Raw genomic sequence first — 24,665 nt, forward strand, 5'->3', positions numbered from 1 at the left:
CGCTGGGAAATTACTGGAGCAGGGAGGCCTGGGAGACATAGTCAATTAGGCAGGGCTCCACCTGTCCGGTGAGGGCACAGCCAGACATAGACTGACACCTTAATCTTCCCCACAAACAAAAAAAAGTGTGTGAAGCCTCTGAAAATATGCTTTCGAAGGCTTCACAGCCACATATCGTACATTTGTGGGGTTTTTGTTTTTTTTAGCTCAGAGTCCATATAAATCTACAAGGATAGTTGAACAAGTGTATATGTGAGGCAGATGGACAGAGCATCCGGAGCGCTGCGTCTTGTGCACCATCTGTTCCACCTGGCGAGGAAAACATCTAGCGGCTTACTGTCGTGTAATGTGATTGGCTACAAGTCAGAGCCATTACAGAGTGGAAACAATGATTCAAAACCTCCACAAGTATGGATCAGGAAAGAAAACAGACAAGAGATTTTCAGGGAGGAAAAAGAGTTTGCTCTTATTACATATTTATTTATATTTTCATATACTTTTTACATATTTATTTGTAATAATATGTATCTGGAGAAGATGGAGGAAGGATGGAGGAAGGGCATGGTGAAGGAATGTCACTTTCTTCTTTTTTTTTTAACCCATTTAATTACAAGAGCATCATCATTATTAACTCAATGATATTCACAGTCCCATTAAACAAGCTACAACAAAGATCTCCTAAAATATAGGCTGACATATAAAACTAGCATTTTAAACACTGTGGTGGATGTATGCCCGGGGAAGGATGGAGGAGGACTGAGTAACTGCAATTAGAGAACAGACGGGCAGGATCGGGAGGGAACTCTTATTGTGAAAGGTAGGCGTGTATGAAAACACACCAGTGAGGTGTACAATACACACGCATACACAACATACACACAACAGTTTCTACACAGTCATCATGCTTCAACGGGACCTCATGTTAGTCTCTTTTTTTTTTTTTCTATTTCAGCATCACGTTATTAGAAACAACTACCACAAGTGGGTCAAAAACTGCAGAAGACAGATTCCTTCAAAAAGAAATCTGTACAAACTGGGTTTCCATTTTAAATGGAATAAAAAGCACTCTATATTCTCAGAGCCACACTGAAAATTCATGACAGGCTTCAGACACTTTTTGGGCCATCACACTCTGAGAAGCTGGGCAAAGCATTAGCATTTCCATCCCTGGGGTCTGCGACAGCCTTCACAGCAAAGTTGCCTTCTCTCTAGACTACAAACCCCATTTTTTCAAAACATAGTGTAAGCAGAATCCCTTGGAGAGAGCGGTGGGCTGGCCAAGAGTGCACTGCACTGCATACAAGCTGGAGTCGATCCAGAGAGAGATACTGGCAGGCAACAGCGGCTACAGAGTTGGGTCAAGCGCAGATCTAACCGTTCCCGTTGTATTGAATTTGACACGCTTTGTTGAGCTTATCAAATTCTTGAACAGGGGTGGCAGTGGCTCGTTTGTGACGCAGTGTTTTACTAGTTATATGCACTCAATCAAATGCACAGACATCACAAAAAAACTGCAAAACTTAAAGATAAAAATGTTACTAAACTAAGCAAATCAAACAAGCAGATTAGTTCCAGGCCTGGTTGTTTATGATTGGCCTACAATAATAAGGCAACAAAATAAAAGTAACAAGAGTAAAAAGAAGTTAAAAACTCTTTAAAAAGAGAAAAAAATGGTCTTTGGTGTTTTTTGCTGAGAAAGAATGATAACAAATGATTTAAAAAAAATGCAGTTTCTCAAGATGCCCAGTTAATTTTGAACCCGTCAAAGTTTCCATAAGGAAACACTTCCTTCTGATAAACGTGAGCTCTAAAATCATGTGCGTACTGTAAAATGGTCCAACATTTAAAAAAATTATTACATGACGTCACTTCATCCACAAGTTCGGCAGAATCCTGCACAGTGCAAACAATAAATGCCCCCCGATATTGATTACAAGTTAAGAGGAAAAGTATTTTTATGGTACGAGTTGTGCAACAGTATCATGCATTGGATCACTGAACATGAGACAACACAGGGAGGCAGCAGGGGTTTGTATCAGAACTCAACCTGGGAGGTCCAAAGACTTGGTCCTAGAATATGCATATTGTCAAATGATTCCTGAAGAAGTCTGTTCAACACTTCAATGTTTATTTTGTGGGTCAGTTTTAGAACATCTATACAATATCAACCACTTTACACTCTGCTCTCAAGGATCACAAAACATCCATCGATTGGAAGGTGAGGGTGTGGGTGAGGGAGGGGTAGTCGGTGGGAAACAACGCTTGTGTTTCCAGTTAAATCGTTTTCCAGGTTCAATGCTGTTTACCTGCATCACTGTTATACATCGTGATAATAGCACCACTCCAACAGATAACACTGCGTTGCTACGAATACGAGGAATCACGGAGGGGGGAAACAGCAAAATGGGGTTGTAACTAGTGTTGCCAAGGATGATTCCTCATACAGTAGGTAAATACAAAGTGCAGATGGGGTTAAATCTTCCCATGACCGGATACTGACGGACAAGAAGGTGGAGTTATGAACGAGGGCATTTCATTGTGATCGGATATGAAGATGCAGGACCACAAATAAGAATTCCCTCAGTGTAACGTGACGCTGCAAAAGAGGGTGGTCCTGTCCTTTGAGATGCCGTTTCCTTGTGACTGAAAGTGGAAGTTTTGGTGGTGGTGGTGGTTTATGTGGCTTGGTCTTTCTGCAGGGCTGAGATGTCCAGAGGAGGAGGGGCCCGCCCGCTCCATTCCCTCAGCTGCCCGTCCTTGAAGAGGAGGTTGAGGGCGGGCAGGGGGACACCGGACTCTGCCGGGGGCTGACTGAGAGGGTTCGACACGCCGCTGTCCAGGTCGGAGGGCTGGCTGCCGTCCTGCTAACACAGGGCAAAGGCCATAGATCAGAACACCAAGCAGAGAGGATGATATGTGGGACAAGGGGACATTTCCCTGGGAGGAGAAAGTCGGGAAAATAGAATGGCTCCTGTCTGATTTATAGCTTCTGGCATCGTCACAAAGCATGCAGCCCCCTTCGGACACTAAATTATGTTTCTGCAAATTAGTGTATGAGGACAAGTCCTCAAGGCTCAGTTAGTATCTGAATAAACACACACAGAAGAGAGGTTTAGAACTAGAAATACATGGATACCACATCCTTTGTTCTTTATTTATGCAGCCATTAGGTTTCTGTGTCAGTGTCTTGTTTTTTATCCAGCTTCATCCTCACAGGTAAAGGCTGCAACATACTTGCACACACACAATCATTTGCAAATCAACACAGCAGCTTTTTTTTTTTTTTAAATCTCAATCTGACTTGTACAACCTCCCCTTGCGTAACTGCACTCAGATTCAACTGTGATAATTGCCTTTCATTGTTGTTTTCTTTGTTCCCTGACATCTTTGTTTTCTTCCTCCCATAACTTCTGGTCACAACACGTCCCACTGAACACTTTGTGCTTTGAACAACAATGTTTTATTTTTCATTACCCAATAAAATAAAGTAAAATGAAAAGTCAGTATAGTTACACACAATCAGAAGACTGTTTTTAAAGATACATGACTGAACTATGTAGGCCTGAACTGACGAGTAAGATCATTGAACAGCCTTTTTTTTTTTGGACAGAACACGGAGCCACATTTAGTATGACCCAACCCAATACTATAACATTATAACTACAAGAAAAGGACTCAGACCGCAGCACTCTGCCAAAGCTGTTCAGTCGTTCCATCATTTCTGGTAGATGAAATCTTCAATAAAAATTGACCTTGTGGTAAGCACAGGCGTGTGTTATGCATATGTACATTATATACGGTACAGATACTAAATTGCGTGATTTAAATGTCACTTGTGTCAAGAATTGATGAGATTCAGAAACACCCCCAAAATTTAATCAATTGTTCCTTGTACGACTTCTGACGGATAAGTCTGCAGCGGTCGATCTGTAGTAAGAGAACAATCGTGATCGTGAGCAGGCGGCTGACGTCGTGTTCACTCCTTGTTACAGTTAGAGTGACGCCGTGCAGTCATCTCACAATACAGACATCTTTAACAATTCCGTGAATCCAGACTATAAGCTGCATCACGGCCAAAATCTAATCACTTGAACTGTCATTTCTGACCTTACCTGAAAATTTCATTCAAATCCGTTGGACCATTTTTGAGTAATGTTGCGAAAAGACAGACACACAGATGGACAGACAGACAAACATACGCCGATCATCACATAAATCCGCTGCGTTCCTTGGCAGAGTAACTACTGCACATTAGCATCAGTAGTTCTCACACTCAGAGTTACTACCGTTACGAGAGCTGACTTCACTGGATGCCAGAATCTACAGAACAGCTCCGTCACCTTCTTCAAATTTCCAAAGAATGATCAGATGGAGAAGACATGGACTGATTTTGTGAAGAACCATGATGATGATGGAGACCAGAAAGGTTTACAAACTTTCATCACAAAAAGATGCATCCTCCCATCCTGCAAACATCTGGTGCATTGGTCATATGTATAAGTTGCCTTGTGTGTTTAGTGTATTACAATCAATAAGTTAGTCCATGCTTGCAAAGTGTCAGAAATACTCTGGATTTAAAATGCATTTGGGACTTCACATTTAACCTGTTTGGTTTGTTTAAAACAATCTCAGATCATTTCCACCATTAGAACAGTTAATGTGGGTTGTTGTAAAAGCGGATAATCAGCACCTTCAGCAGACACACCCGAAGCATTTAAGAGCAGAGAATACTGCTCATTTCTTCACCACTTCGAAATCTAATTCGATTTTTTTTTAACCCTTCAGAACTGATTGGGCGGCTAATGACAGATTTTTCAAATGTCACAAACTCAGAACACATATTTTTTTTACTGCTGAACGTAGACTTTAACATGCCTGCTAAATAAATATGAACCTATTGGTGATTGGCAGACAAGATTTTTTTCTTTTCAGTGAGAATTCTCATGTGCTAACCTGAAGAAACAGCAGAGTGCTTTTACCTGGAATGACTGAACGAAGCTCAGCACTTTGAGCGATAGCTTTCGGCTTGAGTGAAGTAGCTCTTGAAGGCTGAAACAACAACAAAGATTAAGTGTAACACCTGCCACAACCCACATATACACTCCTCTCAATGTTTTAAACAAAAGTTCCATTTTTGATGATAGTGGGTGTTTTTTTAATAATATTCTTTTACCTCTCATTGCTGCACAGTTTGTGTGAGGCGATCTTTCGACACACTTTGCGGTTCAGCTCGGAGCTGAAGAGGGGCATGCCAAAGCACAGTTCAAGAGGGACCCACTCATCTTCACATGAAAGGGCTGAAAGAAAGAGATTGGCAAGGGAAAGGAGGGATGGATATGTCATAAATTACAACATGAGACACACAGCATTGACAAGGACATTCTGGTTTTGAATGCAGTGTGCAGCTTTTGTCGCAATTCGCACTTCGGTCTTAGACAGGTTTACCATCTCCAACTCACTAACATCTGATTAAATATGACTTAAATATATTCTATTAAAAAAAATAGACATTTTAATCAAAAAATACACCTACTGTCTGTCTTTCCTTTGGTGTCCCCATTGTTCTCTTCTGTCACAAGCTCAAAAGACTCGGTGCTGCCGTTGGTGTCCAGGCCTCCACCTAGATGGGTGTCTCCTTGAAGAGAAGCAACAAATCCATATCACCATTAAGCCACTGAGATGCTGTTTCTGGGGAAACTAGTCAGAACCAGATTACAGCTTGTATAACCTTCAGTTAGAAGCTTCATTAATGCATACATTTTAAATATTTTTTTCCCCTTTGATGGGAGAAAACTGAAGGTTTGTTGAAATCAACTGTAGTGTTTTATGCATAAATGTCCATGTAAAATAAATTCCGTCATTGGTTATATCAAGATTCAATACAGGAACCTCAAGGTAAAGGCTAAGGCTGTTCGATCCACGTCCATTAGCAAAGGCTATCGCAATAAGGGACACAATTATGCAGACAAACAGCATAATTAAACTGGACTGCAAGCAATATTTATCTAATTTGCACCATTAGCGCCAATGGCCATCACAGGCAGGGACATTGTTGCTAATTCAACTATATGTCTTGTCTGAGAAACCCTCACATTGACTAATCTTGCCGCAGACACACACAGTCAAAACAGAGTGGGTGTGTTAGCTAACCCTTACCTCTGCACTCAGTACTGTCACTCGGCCTGCGACGGTGCCTGTTGTTGGAGTTGAGCATGGTGATGTAGCCACACTGGTGCTCCAGATCCACCTGCTCCTTCAGCTTCTGCAGCGCCTTGTGCACACACATGTTGGAGAAGGAAAACTCTGAAAGCAAACAGACAACACATCCAATTGGAACCGAGTGCCTTCTTCACCTCCTGACGGGTTAAAAAGCGTCACTCAAAATTATGAATAAGACTCTACAGTTAATGCTATCGATATGTGCGGTACAAGATTTATTGAATTGTTTTTCTAAAGGTTATTCTACTCTGAAAGCAAGCGTATTAAAAGGATGAGACTTAAATGTCACCGTTAAGCCTGACACACAAATTCACAAATGAAAGGATTCCGGAGGATTCAAATCCTCCTTATGATGTTTGATGTGTTAAAACCCTCAAAGCCAAAAACAGCAGAGGAAGGATCAGCCTGACGGAGGCTGTCAGAATCATTTACACGCACCATGGCACAGACAATATATTAATATTGATATTACTAGTGTATATTAGCTACTAAGGGAATGCTGAACATCCAAGACAAGCAGGGAACATTTTACTTCTTTTTTTTTTTTTTAATTTCTTTTTATTGAGCATCAACAGTATGATACATAATCACACAAACAGAAGAATCACAATGCCCGTGTTTATATTTTAACTTTTCTCCCACCCCCAAGAACATGTTGGACACCAATCCATAAAAAAACATATGATTAAATGAGATGAAACTGGATATGTAAAAAAAGTAAATTAAAAAAAAAAAAAAATATATATATATATATATATATATACATCCGCAAAAACAAAACAAAAAAAAAACCTATGCCTAGACTCACCAAGATTGAAGCTGTGCACTAGCCCCGACATGGTTTACATGGATTCAATCATAAACACAAATATTGATGTAAGATAGCCGCAGAGTGGTCATTAAGTGGGCACAGTTTTAAGTTTATTTACATGTTTCAACACTGGACCCCAGACAGAGAAGAATTTGTCCCTGGAAACCCTGAGGGTATATTTTATTTTCTCTAATTGTATGAACTGTGTCAGGTCGCTAAACCACAAAGATACTTTCGGTGGATTTTTTGATTTCCAATGCAATAGTATTCTTCTACGTGCCAGCAGCGTCGTAAAAGCAATTATGTTTTTGTAACTTTCCCTTAGTGTTGCATGTTTTCTATTCGAGGTAAACATTTTACTTTAACCCCCTCAATGTGTCATTTATAAGTACTATATAAAGATGCAGTTCTAAGCCAATAGGAGAACAGTTTTAAATAATTGTTTAAGCACTAGTTTAATGTGACTTTTCAACAATTACACAATTATCACTAGCTAAATTCATAGTCCTCTTCAGAGTGGGTAAAAAGCTCAGACACTGGGAGCAGAGCTGCTGCTCTTCTGCGCCAAAAGGAGCTAGTTGAGGTTGTTCAGGCATTTGGTCGGGATTCCTCCTGGGCGTCTTTCACTGGAGGTTTTCTGGGCACATTCGACTGGTGAGAGAAGCCCAGGGTAGGCCCCGAACATACTGGAGAGATTATATATTTCATCTGGCTACGGGAGCTCATGGAAGAGCTGGAAAATGTTGTTGGAGAGAGGGCATCTGGACTACCTTGCTTTGCCTGCGGGTAACTATGACCCAACTCCAGATAGGCGGGGGAAATGGGTGCATGAATAAACGACTCCATCAATAAACGCCTAAAATAATCTAACATCTGGGGTCATAAGTTTGTTGTGCAAACCATTTTTGAAATGTCTATTTAGAAATGCCAAAGGAGGGTGTGGGTTCTGTTCTACAACATGAACAGCCATGGGAGGTAAAAGTCTGCCATGCCTCTAAATCTTCAGTCTGTAGTTTTGAGCTTTCTTTGTGCTTTTGGAAAGAATAGAGTTTTCTAAAAATACTATTGTGATAGCAAAAAAAATCTCCTCCTGATTTACCATCGCCTCTCAGTCTGTGCCAAGTGCATAAACATCCAGGGACTACAGATGAAACATAGCCTCTCAGGTAACTCTGGCACATCTACAGCAATGTTTATTAATGTGCTCTGTCCCAGTTAAACATACCAACAAATGAAACGTATAAAACTCATTATAAGGTGTCATATTCAGTTTTCAGTGTTTTGTTGTATATGATTACATAAAATAAGAATCTTCACTATTGCTTGCGAATCGAGCTAAAACAGAAAATTGTATTATATTACTCTTTATCTTAGGTTTTGGATGTCCATGTCCTCATGTTTCATGAGGTCGTCACCTGAAATAGTTTTTACTTCACAGGTGTGTTCTTGCCAAGATTAATTTGAGGAATTTCTTTCCTTCTTAATGGGTTGGGCCCATCAGTTGTGTTGTGCAGAAGTCAAGTTGGTACACAGCTAATAGCCCTATTTGACAACTGTTAGAATCAACATTATGGCAAGAACCAATCAGCTAAGGAAAGACAAACGACAGTCCATCATTACTTTAAGAGCTGAAGGTCAGTCAGTGCAGAAAATTGAAAAAACTTTGAATTTATCCCAAAATGCAGTCACAAAATCCATCAATCGCTACGATGGAACTGGCTCACGTGAGGACCGCCACAGGAAAGGAAGATCAAGAAACACCTCTGCTGATGAGGACAAGTTCATCTGAGTCACCAGTCTCAGAAATAATAAGTTAACAGCACCTCAGACTAGAGCCCAGATAAATGCCACACAGAGTTCTAGTAGCAGACACATCTCTACATCAACTGTTCAGAAGAGACTGCACGAATCAGGCCTTTATGGTCAAATACCTGTTAAGAAACCACTACTAAGGAAAAGAAAAAAGCAGAAGATATTTGTTTTGTTCCAAGAAGCACAAGGAATGGAAATTAGACCAGTGGAAACCTGTGCTCTAATGAGTCCAAATTTAAGATCTTTGGTTCTACCCGCTGTGTCTTTGTGTGATGCAGAAAAGATGAACGGATGGTCTCTACATGCATGGTTCCCACTGTGAAGCATGGAGGAGGAGGTGTGATTGTGTGGGGGTGCGTTGCCGGTGACACTATTGGAGATTTATTCAAAAGTGACTTCACACTGAACCAGCATGACTACCACAGCATCCTGCAGTCCCAACAGTTTTCGTTTAGCTGGACCATCATTTATTTTTCAACAGGACAAAGACCCCAAACACATCCAGGCTGTGTAAGGGCAACTTGACCAAGAAGGAGAGTGATAGAGTGATGAAGATGACCTGGTCTTCACAGTCACCTGACCTAAACCCAGTTTAGACAGTCTGGGATGAGATGGACCGCAGAGTGAAGACAAAAGGGCCAACAAGTGCTCAGCATCTCTGCAAACTCCATCAAGACTGTTGGAAATCCATTTCAGGTGACTACCTCATGAAGCTCATGGAGAGAATGCCAAGAGTTTGTAAAGCAGTAATTAAAACAAAGAGTGCCTATTTTGAAGAATCCAAAATATAAAACATGTTTTGACTTATTTCACAACTTTCTGTTTCCTACATAATTCCATATGTGTTCATTCATAGTTTTGACGCCTTCAGTGAGAATCTCCAATGTAAATAGTCATGAAAATAAAGAAAAAACATTAAATGATAGGGTGTGTCCAAACTTTTGACTGGTAGTGCATGTATCAGTTACTAAGAGATTTTACAGTTTTATATGCAGTTTCTTACCTCCCTTCAGATCCTCCTCATCAAAAGGGAACGGGATGTGAACTGTTTCTCCGTGACCGTGCATACCATGGCCCTGAGGGTTGCAAACACAAACAGCTCATATCATAGACTGTAAATATAGTCCACGGTTTACAATATAAATACAGTGAGATTTCACAACTAATACACAAACAATGAGACAACATAAGATGAATTTGAATGCTCACAAAATGCAATTTTGTGAACTCTCTCAAAAATGCACTAACCCTCTGAACCTCAAAACCTACCAGCAAGTTTGAAAGACATACTGTCTTTCAAAACGGTGCAAAAGTTAGATGATTTTTCAAGGCCAGAAACTGTGAAAACAGAAAGAATCCTGGGATTTTTAACTTTCTGACAGTCCTTGAACAACATATCCTTGAATAGCCATTCAGTCAGGAAACTTCACCAAATCTGAGCTTGAAATGGTAATATTTCATCAGAATCCCTTTCAGTCTCCTCAGTACAGCCATGAAGCCATTAGTGCCTCAGCTACGACAGCCATGTCGCTAAAATTCAGGGATTTTTCAGCTGAACTGCAGGCTGCGCTGACACAGAACAGAGAGAGACAAGTATGGAAACAAATTAAAAATGAGTGAAGTATCGAGTACGGAGTGCCTCCATTTTTGCATTGGTAAAATCTATGGGAACTTGGGAAAATGTACCTGAAATGAAAGTAGGTAATTTTTGTAAAATACATAATGTAAAAAAGCCCTTTTTTCATTTTTATCATTTATTTATTGCATCATAACTGTGTCATACTGCATAGAACTCATTTTTGAGTTTTTTCGACTTCTAGCCATGGTTGTGCCGTTTCCATAGAGGTGCAGGACTTCATACTGCAGTGAACAATGAGCACACAGTGAGTGAAAAATGTGACTGGAACAAAAAATGACCACAAAATCCTTGGGATTCAGAGGGTTAATGAGCAGTTAGAATGTCAGCTATTGATCCTACTGTCCTTTATGATATGTTTTATTGTTTTACTGGCTTTTTTTTTTTGGCCTTTATTATTTAGATGCAACAGAGATGGGAAAGGAAATGCGACAAGACAGCAAAAGAATGACATGTAGCATAGGTCTGGCTGGCCCAAAATAAACTGCTATTCTCCATTTACATTTTGTTCTTTTTCCTGATGTACAAGCAGACATACGAGTCTATTTCTGCTTCAGTTGTTCCTGCAAAATCTTCCTATCTGCTGCAGACCATATCCCCAATGCAGGACGGTGATGTAAATCATCAGGGAACCACCAGGAACATTTTATCCAACCAGTGTAATGTTAATCTTATCCAAACGGGGCTAAAGATAGCCTGAAACCCCTCATGGGAAAATCAGTCATCACTCATCTGTGAGAGCTGTACCTGGATGAGAACAGCAGAGTGTGTGAGGGCATCATTCAGCATCGTCAGCACGTTGGACGTAGGGACGACTCCGGGGTCGTGACCCCAGGAAGTGATCAACAACCTGTCATAGACCTGAAGAGACAAAAAAAATGGTTCAACAAAGTCATCATTAGAGCACATCTTTCTTCAGAATCTAATCACTAAACATACACGAGTGGTAATAAATAATATTAGGAAAAATGCATTGAATATAGCAGATTTCAAACATAAGTTTTATGAATAAACCAAATAATTAACAGTGGGACAGAAAATACAGGGAAATTAACTGTGAAATAAAGATTTCTCAAGAAACAGGCCCAACAAAGTGCTTCAGTACCTCCTTGGCCTACAAAAGTAGCAACATCATCAAGTTTCTACATGTAAGACAATCCCACTTGTGCTATATTTATATAAGAAATGGTTCAATCTAGGGGAGCAATAAACAAAAAAGAGCAAGAGAAAAAGCAATTTCCGCACTCCACTTGACATGTCTGCTTGTCAACCTCCCACTATGCCAACATTAACCTATTAAAATAATTATAATTCCACCCTGACACTGTTCTTACATGCCAAGGTTTCTGCGTGGGCCTCTAACTGAGCCGGAGCTTTTAGATGAAATGAAGGTGTTTGTTGTTTGGTTAATTATTTTAAGCTCTGAGAGAGGTGAAGAAGTAAATAGTCTGGTTGTTATCACAGTTAAATTCCTCATGGAGGGAAACTGTTTAAATGAATAGACTGAGCACAAAAATATGCAATCAAATGTTCTCATAAAGTGACCCATTTGCATGATATTACTGGTCTCCCTCTGAGAATTCAGAGCATCAATTTCTCTTTTGTTCCCTGTTTCACATTCCCAGGATAGTTAAAAATTCCAACCACTGGGAAGCCTTGGAGGAGGAAACTGCAGGTGCACGGTGAACTATGACTGTGATGAACCAGGCGCTTTGTTAAGAAGTGAAGGCTGACAGGGATGAAGGAGGCAGACAGTGCTCTGATTGCCTGCTCCTCTACCTGACATCAAGGTCAAAGCCATTAATGATCAGACCCAGTACTGTTTTACTCATCATACATGCGGCTTCTTGTATCCGACTTTCTTTTCTAAAAAATAAAAAGTTTCATCTACAATGTATCTGTATCATCATTACCTATGTAACTGTGCTTTTACCTTCCATACTTCACTAATCATTAGTTTCTTCTACCTGGAAAATGTCTGGCAGTTTGCGGAGCCTGGAGCCTTTGGAAAGCAGCAGAGATGGCGGACCTTGGCCAGTCACATGATACAGGTACAGCTTGAACCAGATGGAGCTCACCTCAGGGATGGCTGGGCCAATGTGCTGCAGGGAGAAACAAACACACATGTACACATACACAGCAGTAATGCATGCACATGTCTTTTCCATCGCATTTCTCACATAAACATAAGCACACACTTCAACTGAACACAAAAATAACCGAGACAATTGAGACTGATTGTGTCTGTTCTTCTGAAAGAGGAGAAATGGAAGCTGCTATTAGTAGAAAACAAAGAAAGAAATTCATCGAATTCCACTTCACTGAGTCGCGGCAGTGTGAGAATAAGCAGCAGCATGAATGGCACAACAAGAGTTTAACTTCTTTCCCTGTGTCTCTCTGAGCTCGGCTAGAAAGCTGGAGTGTGGCCAGGCGGAGGAATTACTCGTGAGCCTCGCCTCCCTTCCTCCCTCTCTCTTTGTGTAGTCTTGTTGTTGGGGCAACTGCAGGCTGAGCACTCACAAAGCATACGCACAGTCACAAATCACTCCGGGCACACCAGTGTGTACACTAGGCGAGAAGGCAAACAAAACCACGCTGAGAACACAAATACATTAACTGTCAGCTAAAATACAAGCACAGAGCGATTTCGCATACACACAAAGACACACATAGCATCTGACCAAACAGCCCGGCATGCAACACTGCATCCCCTCTGCTCTCCCTCCCTACAGGCATCATACCTGAGGCGTGCAGCTGCTGATGGGTCTGATCTCGTTGCTGAGCGGCGCCATTGAGACCAGCAGCTTGTAGTTCTTGTTGAGGACGCGGCTGCAGGTGGCCTGATCCAGACCCAACAGGCTCTCACACCGCAACATGTCCAAAGGGAAACCTATGGAGGGAAAAACCAAAGACAGTCATAACTTCTTTACAAAACAAGCTATCAACGAGATACAAATGATTACGTGAGACGCCTGTATACCTACATGACTAACTGTAACTTCTTGGATCAAGTACATTCTTAAAGAAATAGTTAAACATTTTGGAGAGTTGTTTCCTGCTTTATGCTAAGCTAAAAAAAAAAAATAACTGGCTTCTGAGTCATCTGTATATTTACCCAACCACTGTTAGAGTGATAGTGATCTACTCACTGGATTTGCAACACAGAAGGGAGAAGGCAGATTCCCAAACTGTCAAATTATTTCTTTACATGAAAAGAAGCAGCAGAAAAATGATTATCTAAGTGTGGATGCCTCAGAGTGCAACATTTTTAAAGAGCAGCGGATCACATGCAGAACACACAGTAAAGATTCATTCTTTCTTTATAGCCGAGGTGTGAAGAGGAGTGTGCTCCCTGAGCTGACTTGTGAAGAAGAGTCTCTAAAAGGACAACTTGACATTCTTGGATTCGCTAATTACCTCATTCCTCCTGCTGTAGCATACTGTAAATGTGAGAGTGTAAGTCAATGCAGACTTACAATCTAGAACAAAAATATAACAACATATAGACATAATGTAAAAATAAGACATGAAATCCACAATGCAGAGACAAGCAAAAGCTAGTTTTAAAAATCAGACTCCATCATATTGACTATATAAAGTGTAAGAGTTGATTTTTGTTAGACAATAGTAATATAACACCAAAGTGAAGGCCAATGTTAGCTTAATGCCTCTATGTCAATCACAATTCAGCGTTCTTCTACTTCCTGATGAATAGCCACTGCAACAAAGTCCGCCCCCCTCCTAAATGAACAATCATCATTAGACTATTGTATCATTAGGGGCTTAGTTTAACTTTCGCCAGCAGGCTCTCAAAGCACTCACTCCTCAGCAGAGCAGCAGCTCGAGGAAGACTGAAAGATAAGACAAACAGAAAGAGGCATGCAGCCAAACCAAACAAACAGCATCTGGTGGCACAACGGTACCTACATGGAACCAGAGACTTACTTTGTCAGAGGACATATTCTCTGCTGCTCCCCCTAGAGACACTAGCTGAGCAATACAGGTTGACTCTGTATTCACAGTATGCTGCAGTGCTCAGTAATTTATATGAGCATATTTAATAGAAAGTATCCCGACACAGCAGAGAGCCACGGAAGACAGCAGAGAGTGACACCAAGATATAGTCTGCCAGAAGCAGCACAAAATAGAGGATCCACTACCCATTGCTGAGTTTCCCAGCGTTATGCAGAACTTTAAAATAAAAAAACTACTTTTAAAAAGAACACCTAATTGCTTATTGATTTTCTAAGATCACAGAGCAAGTTTAAGTAGTTAAAAGGGAGTCATTTTCTGCGGTCGTTTACCACAATTGTGGTAAATACAGGTCTGTATATCTTTTCAGTAACAGAGAGTCAAGATTAAAATTGGGAGAAAGTAATGCTGATTCGTTGATAATTAGCTGCACTTAGCTTCAATATATAGATAGATTAAACCTTTATTGATCCCACAGCGGGGAAATTTACAGTATAACAGCAGCAAATAGAACAGCTTAAATAAAAAGAAACATATTTCACCCAAATTGCACATGGTTTTGTACACCGAAATGAATACATACACACTTGTTTTTCACTGAAACCACTGCGATTCATATTTTACAAGGCAACATACACACGTGTGCATTTTTGAACATGATTCTGAAAAAAACATTACAAAACATTGCCTGTTGCTCGCAGAAAACCAACTACAAAAACACATAGTTACAGCACAGAGGGAACTGTGTGCAGACTGTAGGCAGCTTGCTGTGGAGGCAGGGAAGGTATAACCAAAACCAGCATGGCAGCTTCATAATTACACACACAACCAAACCTGGCCTGCCTATTTCGTTCAGACATGGGCAGGTATACCGCATGATGTCTGGCTCTTTAATGTGGCTACACAAAAAGGCAATGACAAAGAGGGTGTAACTGCATAACTACCGATATTTGGGATATCAGGTCCCTGGTCCTGAGTGAGTTCTTTGTTGTAGCGCAGGAAGAGAATGGTGTTCTTCAGGGTCAGAGCGTGGTCAAAGTAGCGCTGAGCCTCGCCCTCTGCTGTGCTCTCCACCTGAGAGAAACAAAAACAAGAATTGAAGTTATAGCTCAGAGTTTGTGTGGACCTATATTCATGAGAACGTATACGCATAATTCCTTACAATAAAAATTAACATCTGTTTTGTGTCAAAATGCAAATGAAGGAAGACGCAAACAAACTGAAATGACTGTTCTCACCTTTTCCAACTCAGCCAGGAAGCTGTCAAGAGTCTCGTCAGACAGCTTGCCAACCTCAAACATGGTCACTGCGTGGCTCTTCAGGTTCTGACGGAACAAAAGGAATTAAGAACGTTTAAGGTCCAAGTTTTTCTCGTTAATAAAATCATTCTGTCTTTATTCAAGCTTTTTCCACTGAGAATCTTTGTGTGTTTCATGGTGTCTGCATGCAGTCGCTAACCGGAGACAGGTTGCCCATCATGAGGAAGGCTGTGAGGGTGGAGTCAAAAAGGAAGGCAATCCTCTTGGTGGGTGCAGCTGGGATGCTCAGGCTGCTAACGCTTGCTGTGTCTGCTGCATAAACAAAACATAAAAAAACAATACATACAACAGGGAAATAATAACACCTCTGCAATGCATGATTTACTGTCAGTTCTTCCTCTTAAACTCAGGATATTAGCTTGCATTATGAATATTAAATGTGTTTACAAGGACAAACTTAAACCCTGTCAGTTTATCAAAAAAAATTTGACTGATTTGTATATAATGTGATTTATTAAGGCTCATTTTGACAATATCTAGCAAGGAAAAAAACCCAATAAAGCCAGCTTAACCCTCTGTAAACCAAATCCTGTCAGTGGGTTTGACAGGCATTTCATCCTTAAAAAATGTCAAAACTGCACTATTTAACAGAGCCAGAAACTGTAAAAGCAGAAAAAACTGTCAGATTTTCAACTTTCTAAGAGCATTCCAACTAATTATGCGTCATGTGTCATTCTGCCAGGAAAAAAAAAAATCAAAATCCAAGCTGTAATATTTCTTTCAAATCACCTAATTTTCTTCACTTAAAGTCTTTTCCAATAATACAGTGTTTGTAGGAACCAAATTCCGTAAAAAACTAAATATTCTGCGCTCTTCAGTGCAACCAGAAATCGTGACTTGCATTGCTGTGACAAACTCAAACTGAAAATGTAAGTAGCAAAATATTTCCTAGCATCTTGAGGCACCATTTTTTCTAGTACTAGTAACACCTTTCGGAATTTGAAAAATGTTGTACATGTGAATTCCAAGCGTTTCATATTTTGCAAAATAAATAGCCAAATACATTGAACTTTCGTATTCTCTAGTTTTATGATTCATGGCATCATAACTGTGTCATACTGCAAAGAAGACATTTTTGAGTTCTCTCTACTTGTAGCCATGGTTGCGTTGCTTTCATAGAGGTTCAGGACTTGAAATTGGAGTGAAAAATGAGACTAAAAATCTGGAAGAAACATCCAGACACTGTTTGGAGTTCAGAGGGTTAATACAAAAAACTAAATCAAAATTAGACCAAAAATGAGACCATTATAAACAAACACCTATTAATGTGAGAATGATGTTCAGCAGCATGACTGAGCTTTCTCACCAATTTCTTTTTAATTAGTGCTGCTGCTTCAAACTTCTGAAGTAGAATTCATAAAGTGCTCTGTGTGCATACATCAGCATGTGTATTTATTTGCATTCCCTTTAGAATACACCTGTGAGTGTGTTTGAGTATGTGCGTGTGAACGGACAGACCTTGGTCTTCCAGGCTGGTGGTGTCGGTGTCGGTGGCTGAGGAGCCTCCCTCCATGACAGGACTGCCCTGCTCCCAGGACAGCAGCATCTTCTGGGGATCCATGGTGCTCCTACAGCAGAGAACAGACCCACAATGACTTCTAGAAAAAGCCTCCTCACCCAAACCAAACAGTAAGACCCAATGTAGCAGTGAACATTTCAATTCATTGCACATTTCGTGGATTTAATTTGTCATTTGGGAGGGAAAAAAAGGATTTGCGAGATTGATGTCAGTAATGAATAGATTCTAAATCCTTTGTTTGCTGTGACAGCTTCAATTTTTCATAATGTTACCTTTATTTGTCTGTTTGTGCAAATGTAAATGACATCTTTTACACTTCTGCATGTTTAATAGGAAAAGCAAAGTCTTGCTAAACAAAATCTGAATAATAGGAATGATAGGATGACTGTGGTTCAATGTATTGCACTATACTGTCAGTTTCAGGTGGGGTGTAGGTGATTGATGACCGCATAGAATATGAACAGCTGTTTGGACAGCCATCACATACTTGAGTCTGTTAACAGATGGGGCGTTCTTCCAGGTTGGGTGGAGCTGCTCTGAGCTGAACACCTGCCCCTTCTTCACAGCGAAGCCAAGGCGACAGTACATGGAAACAGCATTCTGGTAAAACGAAGAAAAACACAATCAAAAGATCATTGATCCCACATAAAACCTATCTGGCATCATTAGTCAGGGACTCAGATGTTAGATACATATCATCAAGCTGCCACCCTATTGGACTAATGTGTGCCAGAGTTATAGTTGAACAAAAAAAACAGGAAAAAGCGGGTTGCAGCATTTATGCACAGTAAAATGTGTTGAGACTGTCACAAAAAGGCAGACTTGGTAGTCTCCCTTTTGTGAAACACTTCTTTCTATTCGAATGCTGCCATGACATTGACTCTCAATGTTGCTCCTGCATTCAGAGATGATGATATAACCTTTTGAAAGTTTCACTGCTGACGTTTTTCTGAATTTTCTTTTCTTCCACAGAACCCCTTCTGCTGTAGTGACTATTACTCACACAACACTGTCTATGTCCAGGCAGGTGTCTATAGGTATTCCTAAAATACAACGTTTAAAGTATTTATGAGATGGATTTTTTATTTAAGAACTGATTTAATATTTCAATTCACACGGCAAGAATCAGCCAGCTTAACAATTCATTATCTGCTTCCAAGGATAACACCATCAATTTAAATATCACTTCATTGTGAAACAGTTTGACTATTTCATGGCTATAGTATCAACACAAAGTGAAGGATGTACTACTGTTATAACACTCTAGCGCAATGAAATGTAACCACTTGGACGTACTTAGTTTGCAGACTATAAGAAGATAGCTTTAGGACTACAGGTTCAAATTATACTGACATTGGTGGTATGTGTGGGGGTCTTAAAGGTCTGCAAATGTTGCTGTCCATGACCCTTCAGGAAGAAGACACTCTCTGTATGAGTGATTGACAGGGCAAATCAAATCAGCGGACCACTACTGACACAGATGTCAATGTCTGTGTGTTTCATGGAAATATCGCTGAATTAAAAGCACAGCTGCTGTTTTTAACTCGTGTATATGGTGCATTTGTCGGACAGCGTTTATAAAATCAGTATTTTAGTGGTGCAGAGCGGTAGCGTGGAAATGGCTGTGAAGTGACTGCCAGCTAACTTGTTATCTTAATTGGCTGTGTTAAAAGTCTCTTTCACACTTGTTCTGTTGTTTGACAACAGAAAAAGAAGTATGTAAATGAGAACAGCTTAATTGGGACTACAACTGCATTAAATTACGGTATATAAGAGCGCAGAGTGTAAGACAGAAGTAAACCACTGTAAAGGACTGACACCTAGACAGTTCTTGTATACTGGTTTAAAATTGCTCCTAAAGTTTTCACTATCCTTGAATGCCTCTCATCATTGTTACAGAGCTCTGACCCATGGGCATACATTTAAAACTGATGGTGATGTTAGCTACATTAACCACAGAACACTCTAACATTAAGGCAATTCCTATTGCTGTGGGCACAATAATAGAAGTAATCCACTGAGTCTCCAATTCCTCTGGTGTTAGGTGTTCATGAAGACTCTTATGTTCACTCTTGCAGCCAACAGCAGAACATTTGTTTGTTTTAATTTGTTTGCAGAAGCAGTTCTAAAAAGTACATAAACCTGGCACACTTTGATGCAGCTACTCATTCTGAATGGCTGACGTCAGACGGCAGGTTTATACAAAGTCTGACCTAAAAGACTCCTGGTCCTCAGATATGATGCAGGAAAATTCTTACTGCCTTATGAAGCTGACAGGCTATCTAATTTTGGGGACTTGAGGAATGGCTGAAGTAAACATCTCAACAACATTTACTTTACAATTCCAAGTTTAAAGCAGCCACAAGACACAATAAAAATGGATTTCCACTATACGGGACCTTTAAAATGGCTAAAAACTGCCTGAATGTGTTATGGGGATGTTCTTTTAATCCTTAAAATGAAATAAAGTGACACTGTACTTCTCACTTGACAGATTGACAGATTTTCTACTATTTCAATCATTTATACACTTGCCAACCTGCCAAGCTGTTAAATATTTTACTCAGACTGAACAGGCCGGCTTAGTCGAGTACAGTGGGTTTGATTGCTTTCCACACCTTAATACTCCAGAAATGCAACTTGAGGTCAACTCACCATCCTCTTATGTCAAAATAAGCACTGTGGGGAAATTTCTTTCAAATGACTCTGGCTGCAAGGTTGTCATTACACAAGAGAAACCTCAAGTCACAATGGGAAAAGCTGTGCACAAAGGAGACCTCTCAGACATCTCAATCATCTCTGAAGTGACAGGGCTTCTGCTGGAGAATCCAGCCACTGCTGCCTTCAACCACTTCTCTTAAGTGCTGCCTTTCTGTTGCAGGAATGAGATGGGATCGAGGGAGAGGAGAGTTCAGCCCTTCACACTGGAGGTCACAACACTGTGAAGGAGTTTGGCCCAGTGTCTGATAGAGAGTGAACAGGAAACTGGGGGAAACTGGGTCAAACTCAAGCACCAATTCAACTGGAATAGTGCTGCTCAGCTCTCTGGTAGAGTCATGGGGTATGATGGATCTAATCTGAAACACTGTGTGTCACAGTCTACCTCTTTGGGATATGTCTGTGTGAGCATACATCCAAAATGAAGCTGCAAAATTGTGTTGAAATATCTCCTTGTTGGGCTACATAATATCCAATCTTTCCACTGTGCTGCACCCACAGCAATGCCAATGTGCTACTTTTCTAAAGTGATATAACAGCTATTTATCCAACAATTTGCCAGCACCCAAATTTAATAACATGCTATTAGAAACCAAATGCACATTTTTCAAAACATCAAGTAGAAAAAAAAAAAGAAAAAATCCACTCCCTTTCTTTCGTTCAGTCTACACACTGTTATACTGTGTGCATTTGAGCATACGGAGAGGCAAAAAGTACATCTAAAAATCTCTTCGAAAGCCACAGGGGACACAAAATCTATCTCTCCGTTTTGTCAATGTCGATTTTGTAAGCACATCCATATTTACAATAACTTTTGCTTTTTCATTCTCTTGCAGAAAAACAATATTTCAGTCAAAATACTGCAATAGGACTCAGCAAATGTAGCAAGGGGATACCCACCTTCACCAAGTCCAAGTCAATCTCCAGCACATTCGCCAGCTGAAAAAAAGGAGTAAGGATCAGGAGAGGCAAAAAAACAATACGAAAAAAAAAAAAAGACAGGCTGTGGTTGAAAAGCTGATCGATAAACACACACACACTGTCATATTACATTCAAGGACCACAACAGCAGAGTATAATGAAACGCATTTCTAAAGCCTACCTCCGCTACGTTTGTCTGCTCATCAATGGACACAAAGATTTTGTAGAGAAGCGTTTCAAAGTAATCACCCTGGACACGGTTCATGACAAAGCCTTCCAGTGGGGGCACTGAAAGACACAAACAGCATCGAACATCTGAGCAGACATTTTCATAGAATGGCTTCCTCTTTCTTTCTTTCTAAACACTGGGTGCATTTGTTGTTTCAGATCAGTGAAAGTCCATTACCCATAACGATTGTTTACATTTTCCTCACCTAATGTATGTATGTAGAATGCTTAGACAGAGTAATCACTCAGAGGAGGATAACAGCAGGGATCTTTAAAAAGCCACACACAACCCACACATGCATTCATGTACCTGAGATGCAGCTGTCATCAGATATGGGAACATCCAAGTAGATGAAGCCTCGATTGTACAAGCCTGCAGTGAAAGAACAATAATGCGCTGTTAGCATAAATCCCTTTTCAGACACGAGGTATGTAAGACTTCTGACTTTACTAATCTGCTAAACTGAAGGCATTCGTTCATTCAGACAGAGGCACCTAATAACTCAATCTAAATGGGTTTTGTTACAAATTATTTAACTGTAGCTTATAAACTGTGATTCTGTGTGTCACAGTGTGGACTGCCCAGTAGACTGGGATCAATCCTGTCTTCAAGTCACAGATGATTTATAATCAAAAGTAACTTCATTAATTACAATGATTGGTGGAAAAGCGTGTTTGCAGTAATGCTTACTTTATTCACTTTTTTATATTATATTCCCCCGTGAAGGGATCAAGATGGCAGTCCTTTTTAAATTCTATGCAGAACAAATGAAATAATTTCTTTTTTTAAATCAATGTCAGCTGTACCTACGTGAACCTCACATCAGACATGAATCCACCGACCACTTTGCCGCTCTTTTTCTTTTTCGGTAAATGACACTTCTTTGCCTGTTCCATGTCTAGAATTTTGTACAAATCCCTTTGGAGATGTTCATAAGGATCCTGCCGCTGTTTGATGCAGCAGGTATTTAATAAACTCAGAGGAAAGACTCCTACAAACAGCTGACGCCAACAAATTAAATTTTAACTCCTGTTGATGCTTTTTCTAAAAACCTGGATTGCATCATTATCGGTCAGTTTCATTATTCTGGCCTGTTACAGTCGATTGTCTTCTTTGTAAATTTCATTTTTATGAACATTTCGGTTTGTGAAATTGTCGGGAAAAGTCAATAAGAAATGTATGATGTTATTTTGATGCGCAAATTGGGTCTTTGCTGCTCTCTGTGCTTGTTTCTAAAAAAATGTTTGTGCTGAAATGTAGACAAATTAAACCGTAAATCAATATAAACAACTCAAAGTACATCCTGTGTGCATTGTATTCAGTGGCCATTTAAAAGAGAGAAGTGCACTTATGAAAGGGACATAAGACATACAGTAACTGTCCCTACTGCTGCCACATGTAGAAAAAAAAATATTTTGATCCAAACTATCTACTTATTGTTTGAACTTCCTCTGATTAGATCGGGGTGTGCTGGAAAAAATTAAACCCAATAAAATCTTAATTACAGTTACTTCTATTCAGATTTCCCTTCGTGTCCGGTATTTAATCTTATTTGTTTCTACTCAGTCACCAGCTCTCCAGAACAGAGGTTCATCACTGTCAACCAGCCTCTAATTAACAGTTAAACTGCATAGACACACTCTGTCCCTGTGCTTTACCTTTGAAATTCAGACCAGCATACTGATTAAAGCCCTGAATCTGCAACATTTGACACTTCTTATTGAAAGCACACTATTTGTATGGACAACAAGACATAAAAGTTACTTATTATCTCATTGTTACCAGGGTAGGAAATTACCTTTTAAAATAGTGAACAAGTACTGCGCAGTAACAGATAAATACTCAAATTAACCAGGCAGTCAGTGGTCAATCATCATCAAAGCCATTTTTACCCTTTGCCAGACTTTTGCCAGCAGCTAGTGCTAATTTCCCACCTTGACTTCTACTCAAACAGATGCAAATAAGAAGATATGACACTCACTTAAGACCACATTGTATTCCATTGATCCAGCCAGTTGAGGACCAGAATCGATCATCTTATCAATGGCTTTCTTCTCCGCTGGAGAACAAAACTGCAATTTTACCCAGCAAACATTAGACAACATTAGAGCACATCTGTACACGTTTGCTGCAAAACCTTCCCCTCCAGTGAACAACGTTAGCAGCGCTCTCTAGGAGAATGAATATATCTGCATATTGTAACTGTATGGATTCCGAGACTTTTTCCAATGTTTCTGTTTTTCTGACAGGGAGAAAAAGTGTTGCGAAGTTGGCAGGTATTTATTTTTAGTCGGTTCAGAACTCCACATGCAGTGCAGAGGCTCATGGGATGAAGAGTTGTAGCTTGGTGGGTTATGTGTATGAATTTCAATGAAAACTCACTGTAAAAATGCGAAGGTTCGCATGATCCTCTCATTCAATTTGTATATGAACACTACATGTGCATAAAAGTTAGTGGAAAATCAAATCAATAAACTGGTGCTTTCTCACCATCTCCACAATACAGGAAATTAAATCGATAAAATTTTAATTATTTCAATATTTCATGTTGTTCTATTTCCTCCCCTGACATGCAAATCTTGCTCTTCCCAGTCAGTGTCATGATGAATTAAATATCTAAACGCACATTTATATCCAAAACAAAGTACAATTCATGTTTTTGTGCCAGCAACATCCCTGTAAACTTCCATAAAACATTTGCGTCACTCCAACCCTGTTTTTCTTTGTTGTCCTTCAAGCATTTTAGCATCCAAGTTTTAGCTCTCTTTCTGCCTCTTCCTTTCCCCATCTTCTCCTCCTGGTTCTCTCTCTCTCTCCTGTGTGTGTCTTCTGCCACATTATTTGGATTTTCGTCCTGAAGAGGATTAGCTCTGCTCTTGTTTCTCGCCTTCTGTGCATTTTTCCCTCTCGTATCTGCCTGAAAATGCATGGTTCAGGTTTTCATCGTGTGTGTGTGCGTTTGTGCCGTCCTTTTTCTAGGTCTTCAGCGTGCTGAGAAAGTCATGGAGTTTCAGTTTTATCTGTTCTGTTACACCTGGAAGTTACCTGATGTCTTTCTGGGTCATTATTCTCCATGTTTACGTTCTTTCATCTTAAATGGCTATATTGTAAATTGCATCTACTGCAGGTCCATTTCACGTCCTTCTCAGTTGCTCTTCCTGAGACTTCTTTCATTTTTATCTCCATCGAGGGTCAAATAACAGAGGATATTTCTACACTGTCTAGACTTTAAAGCCACTTGAGGCAAATTTAGGATTTGTGGCATTGGCCGATGTAAATAAAACTTGGCATGATGTGCACAAATAATTAAAACAGAAACATGGAAAAGAGTGAAAGTTGTGTCGCACCCTTATGTCGTCCTCGGTGATGTAGCCCGTCTGTGCCACCCACCACGGCTCCACAGAGATCTCCACTGGTTTGGCTGGTAGCAGGTCTCGTGCTGATTTCCTGCGGAAGAATTTCTGATGGAAGAGACAAATACGGAGGCGATTACAATGTCTTCACCTGCT

The 24,665-nt window shown here is 40.1% G+C and overlaps 1 protein-coding gene across 4 annotated transcripts in view; it reads right to left on the reverse strand.

Annotated features, from left to right (window-relative positions):
- Positions 1-439: 439 nt before the first annotated feature.
- Positions 440-24,665, reverse strand: part of fam91a1 (family with sequence similarity 91 member A1) — a 34,023-nt gene continuing 9,797 nt past the window's right edge. The window contains exons 6-24 of one of the 4 annotated variants that reach the window (XM_022197832.2): positions 24,504-24,617; positions 23,138-23,228; positions 21,466-21,528; positions 21,109-21,215; positions 20,907-20,945; positions 17,776-17,888; positions 17,228-17,337; positions 15,909-16,018; positions 15,689-15,775; positions 15,395-15,524; positions 13,220-13,368; positions 12,446-12,580; positions 11,226-11,339; positions 9,846-9,918; positions 6,157-6,303; positions 5,534-5,635; positions 5,174-5,297; positions 4,980-5,049; positions 440-2,864 (exon numbers count right to left, since the gene is read on the reverse strand). In XM_022197832.2, the coding sequence (XP_022053524.1) occupies positions 2,676-2,864; positions 4,980-5,049; positions 5,174-5,297; positions 5,534-5,635; positions 6,157-6,303; positions 9,846-9,918; positions 11,226-11,339; positions 12,446-12,580; positions 13,220-13,368; positions 15,395-15,524; positions 15,689-15,775; positions 15,909-16,018; positions 17,228-17,337; positions 17,776-17,888; positions 20,907-20,945; positions 21,109-21,215; positions 21,466-21,528; positions 23,138-23,228; positions 24,504-24,617 (2,067 nt within the window). In that variant the 3' untranslated portion in view covers positions 440-2,675. Of the gene's footprint in view, positions 2,865-4,979; positions 5,050-5,173; positions 5,298-5,533; positions 5,636-6,156; positions 6,304-9,845; positions 9,919-11,225; positions 11,340-12,445; positions 12,581-13,219; positions 13,369-15,394; positions 15,525-15,688; positions 15,776-15,908; positions 16,022-17,227; positions 17,338-17,775; positions 17,889-20,906; positions 20,946-21,108; positions 21,216-21,465; positions 21,529-23,137; positions 23,229-24,503; positions 24,618-24,665 lie in introns of all 4 variants that reach the window. The other 3 variants (XM_022197833.2, XM_022197830.2, XM_022197831.2) reach the window with 3 other exon arrangements.

This window comes from Acanthochromis polyacanthus, chromosome 11 (assembly GCF_021347895.1).
Source record: "Acanthochromis polyacanthus isolate Apoly-LR-REF ecotype Palm Island chromosome 11, KAUST_Apoly_ChrSc, whole genome shotgun sequence".
NCBI lineage: Eukaryota > Metazoa > Chordata > Actinopteri > Pomacentridae > Acanthochromis > Acanthochromis polyacanthus.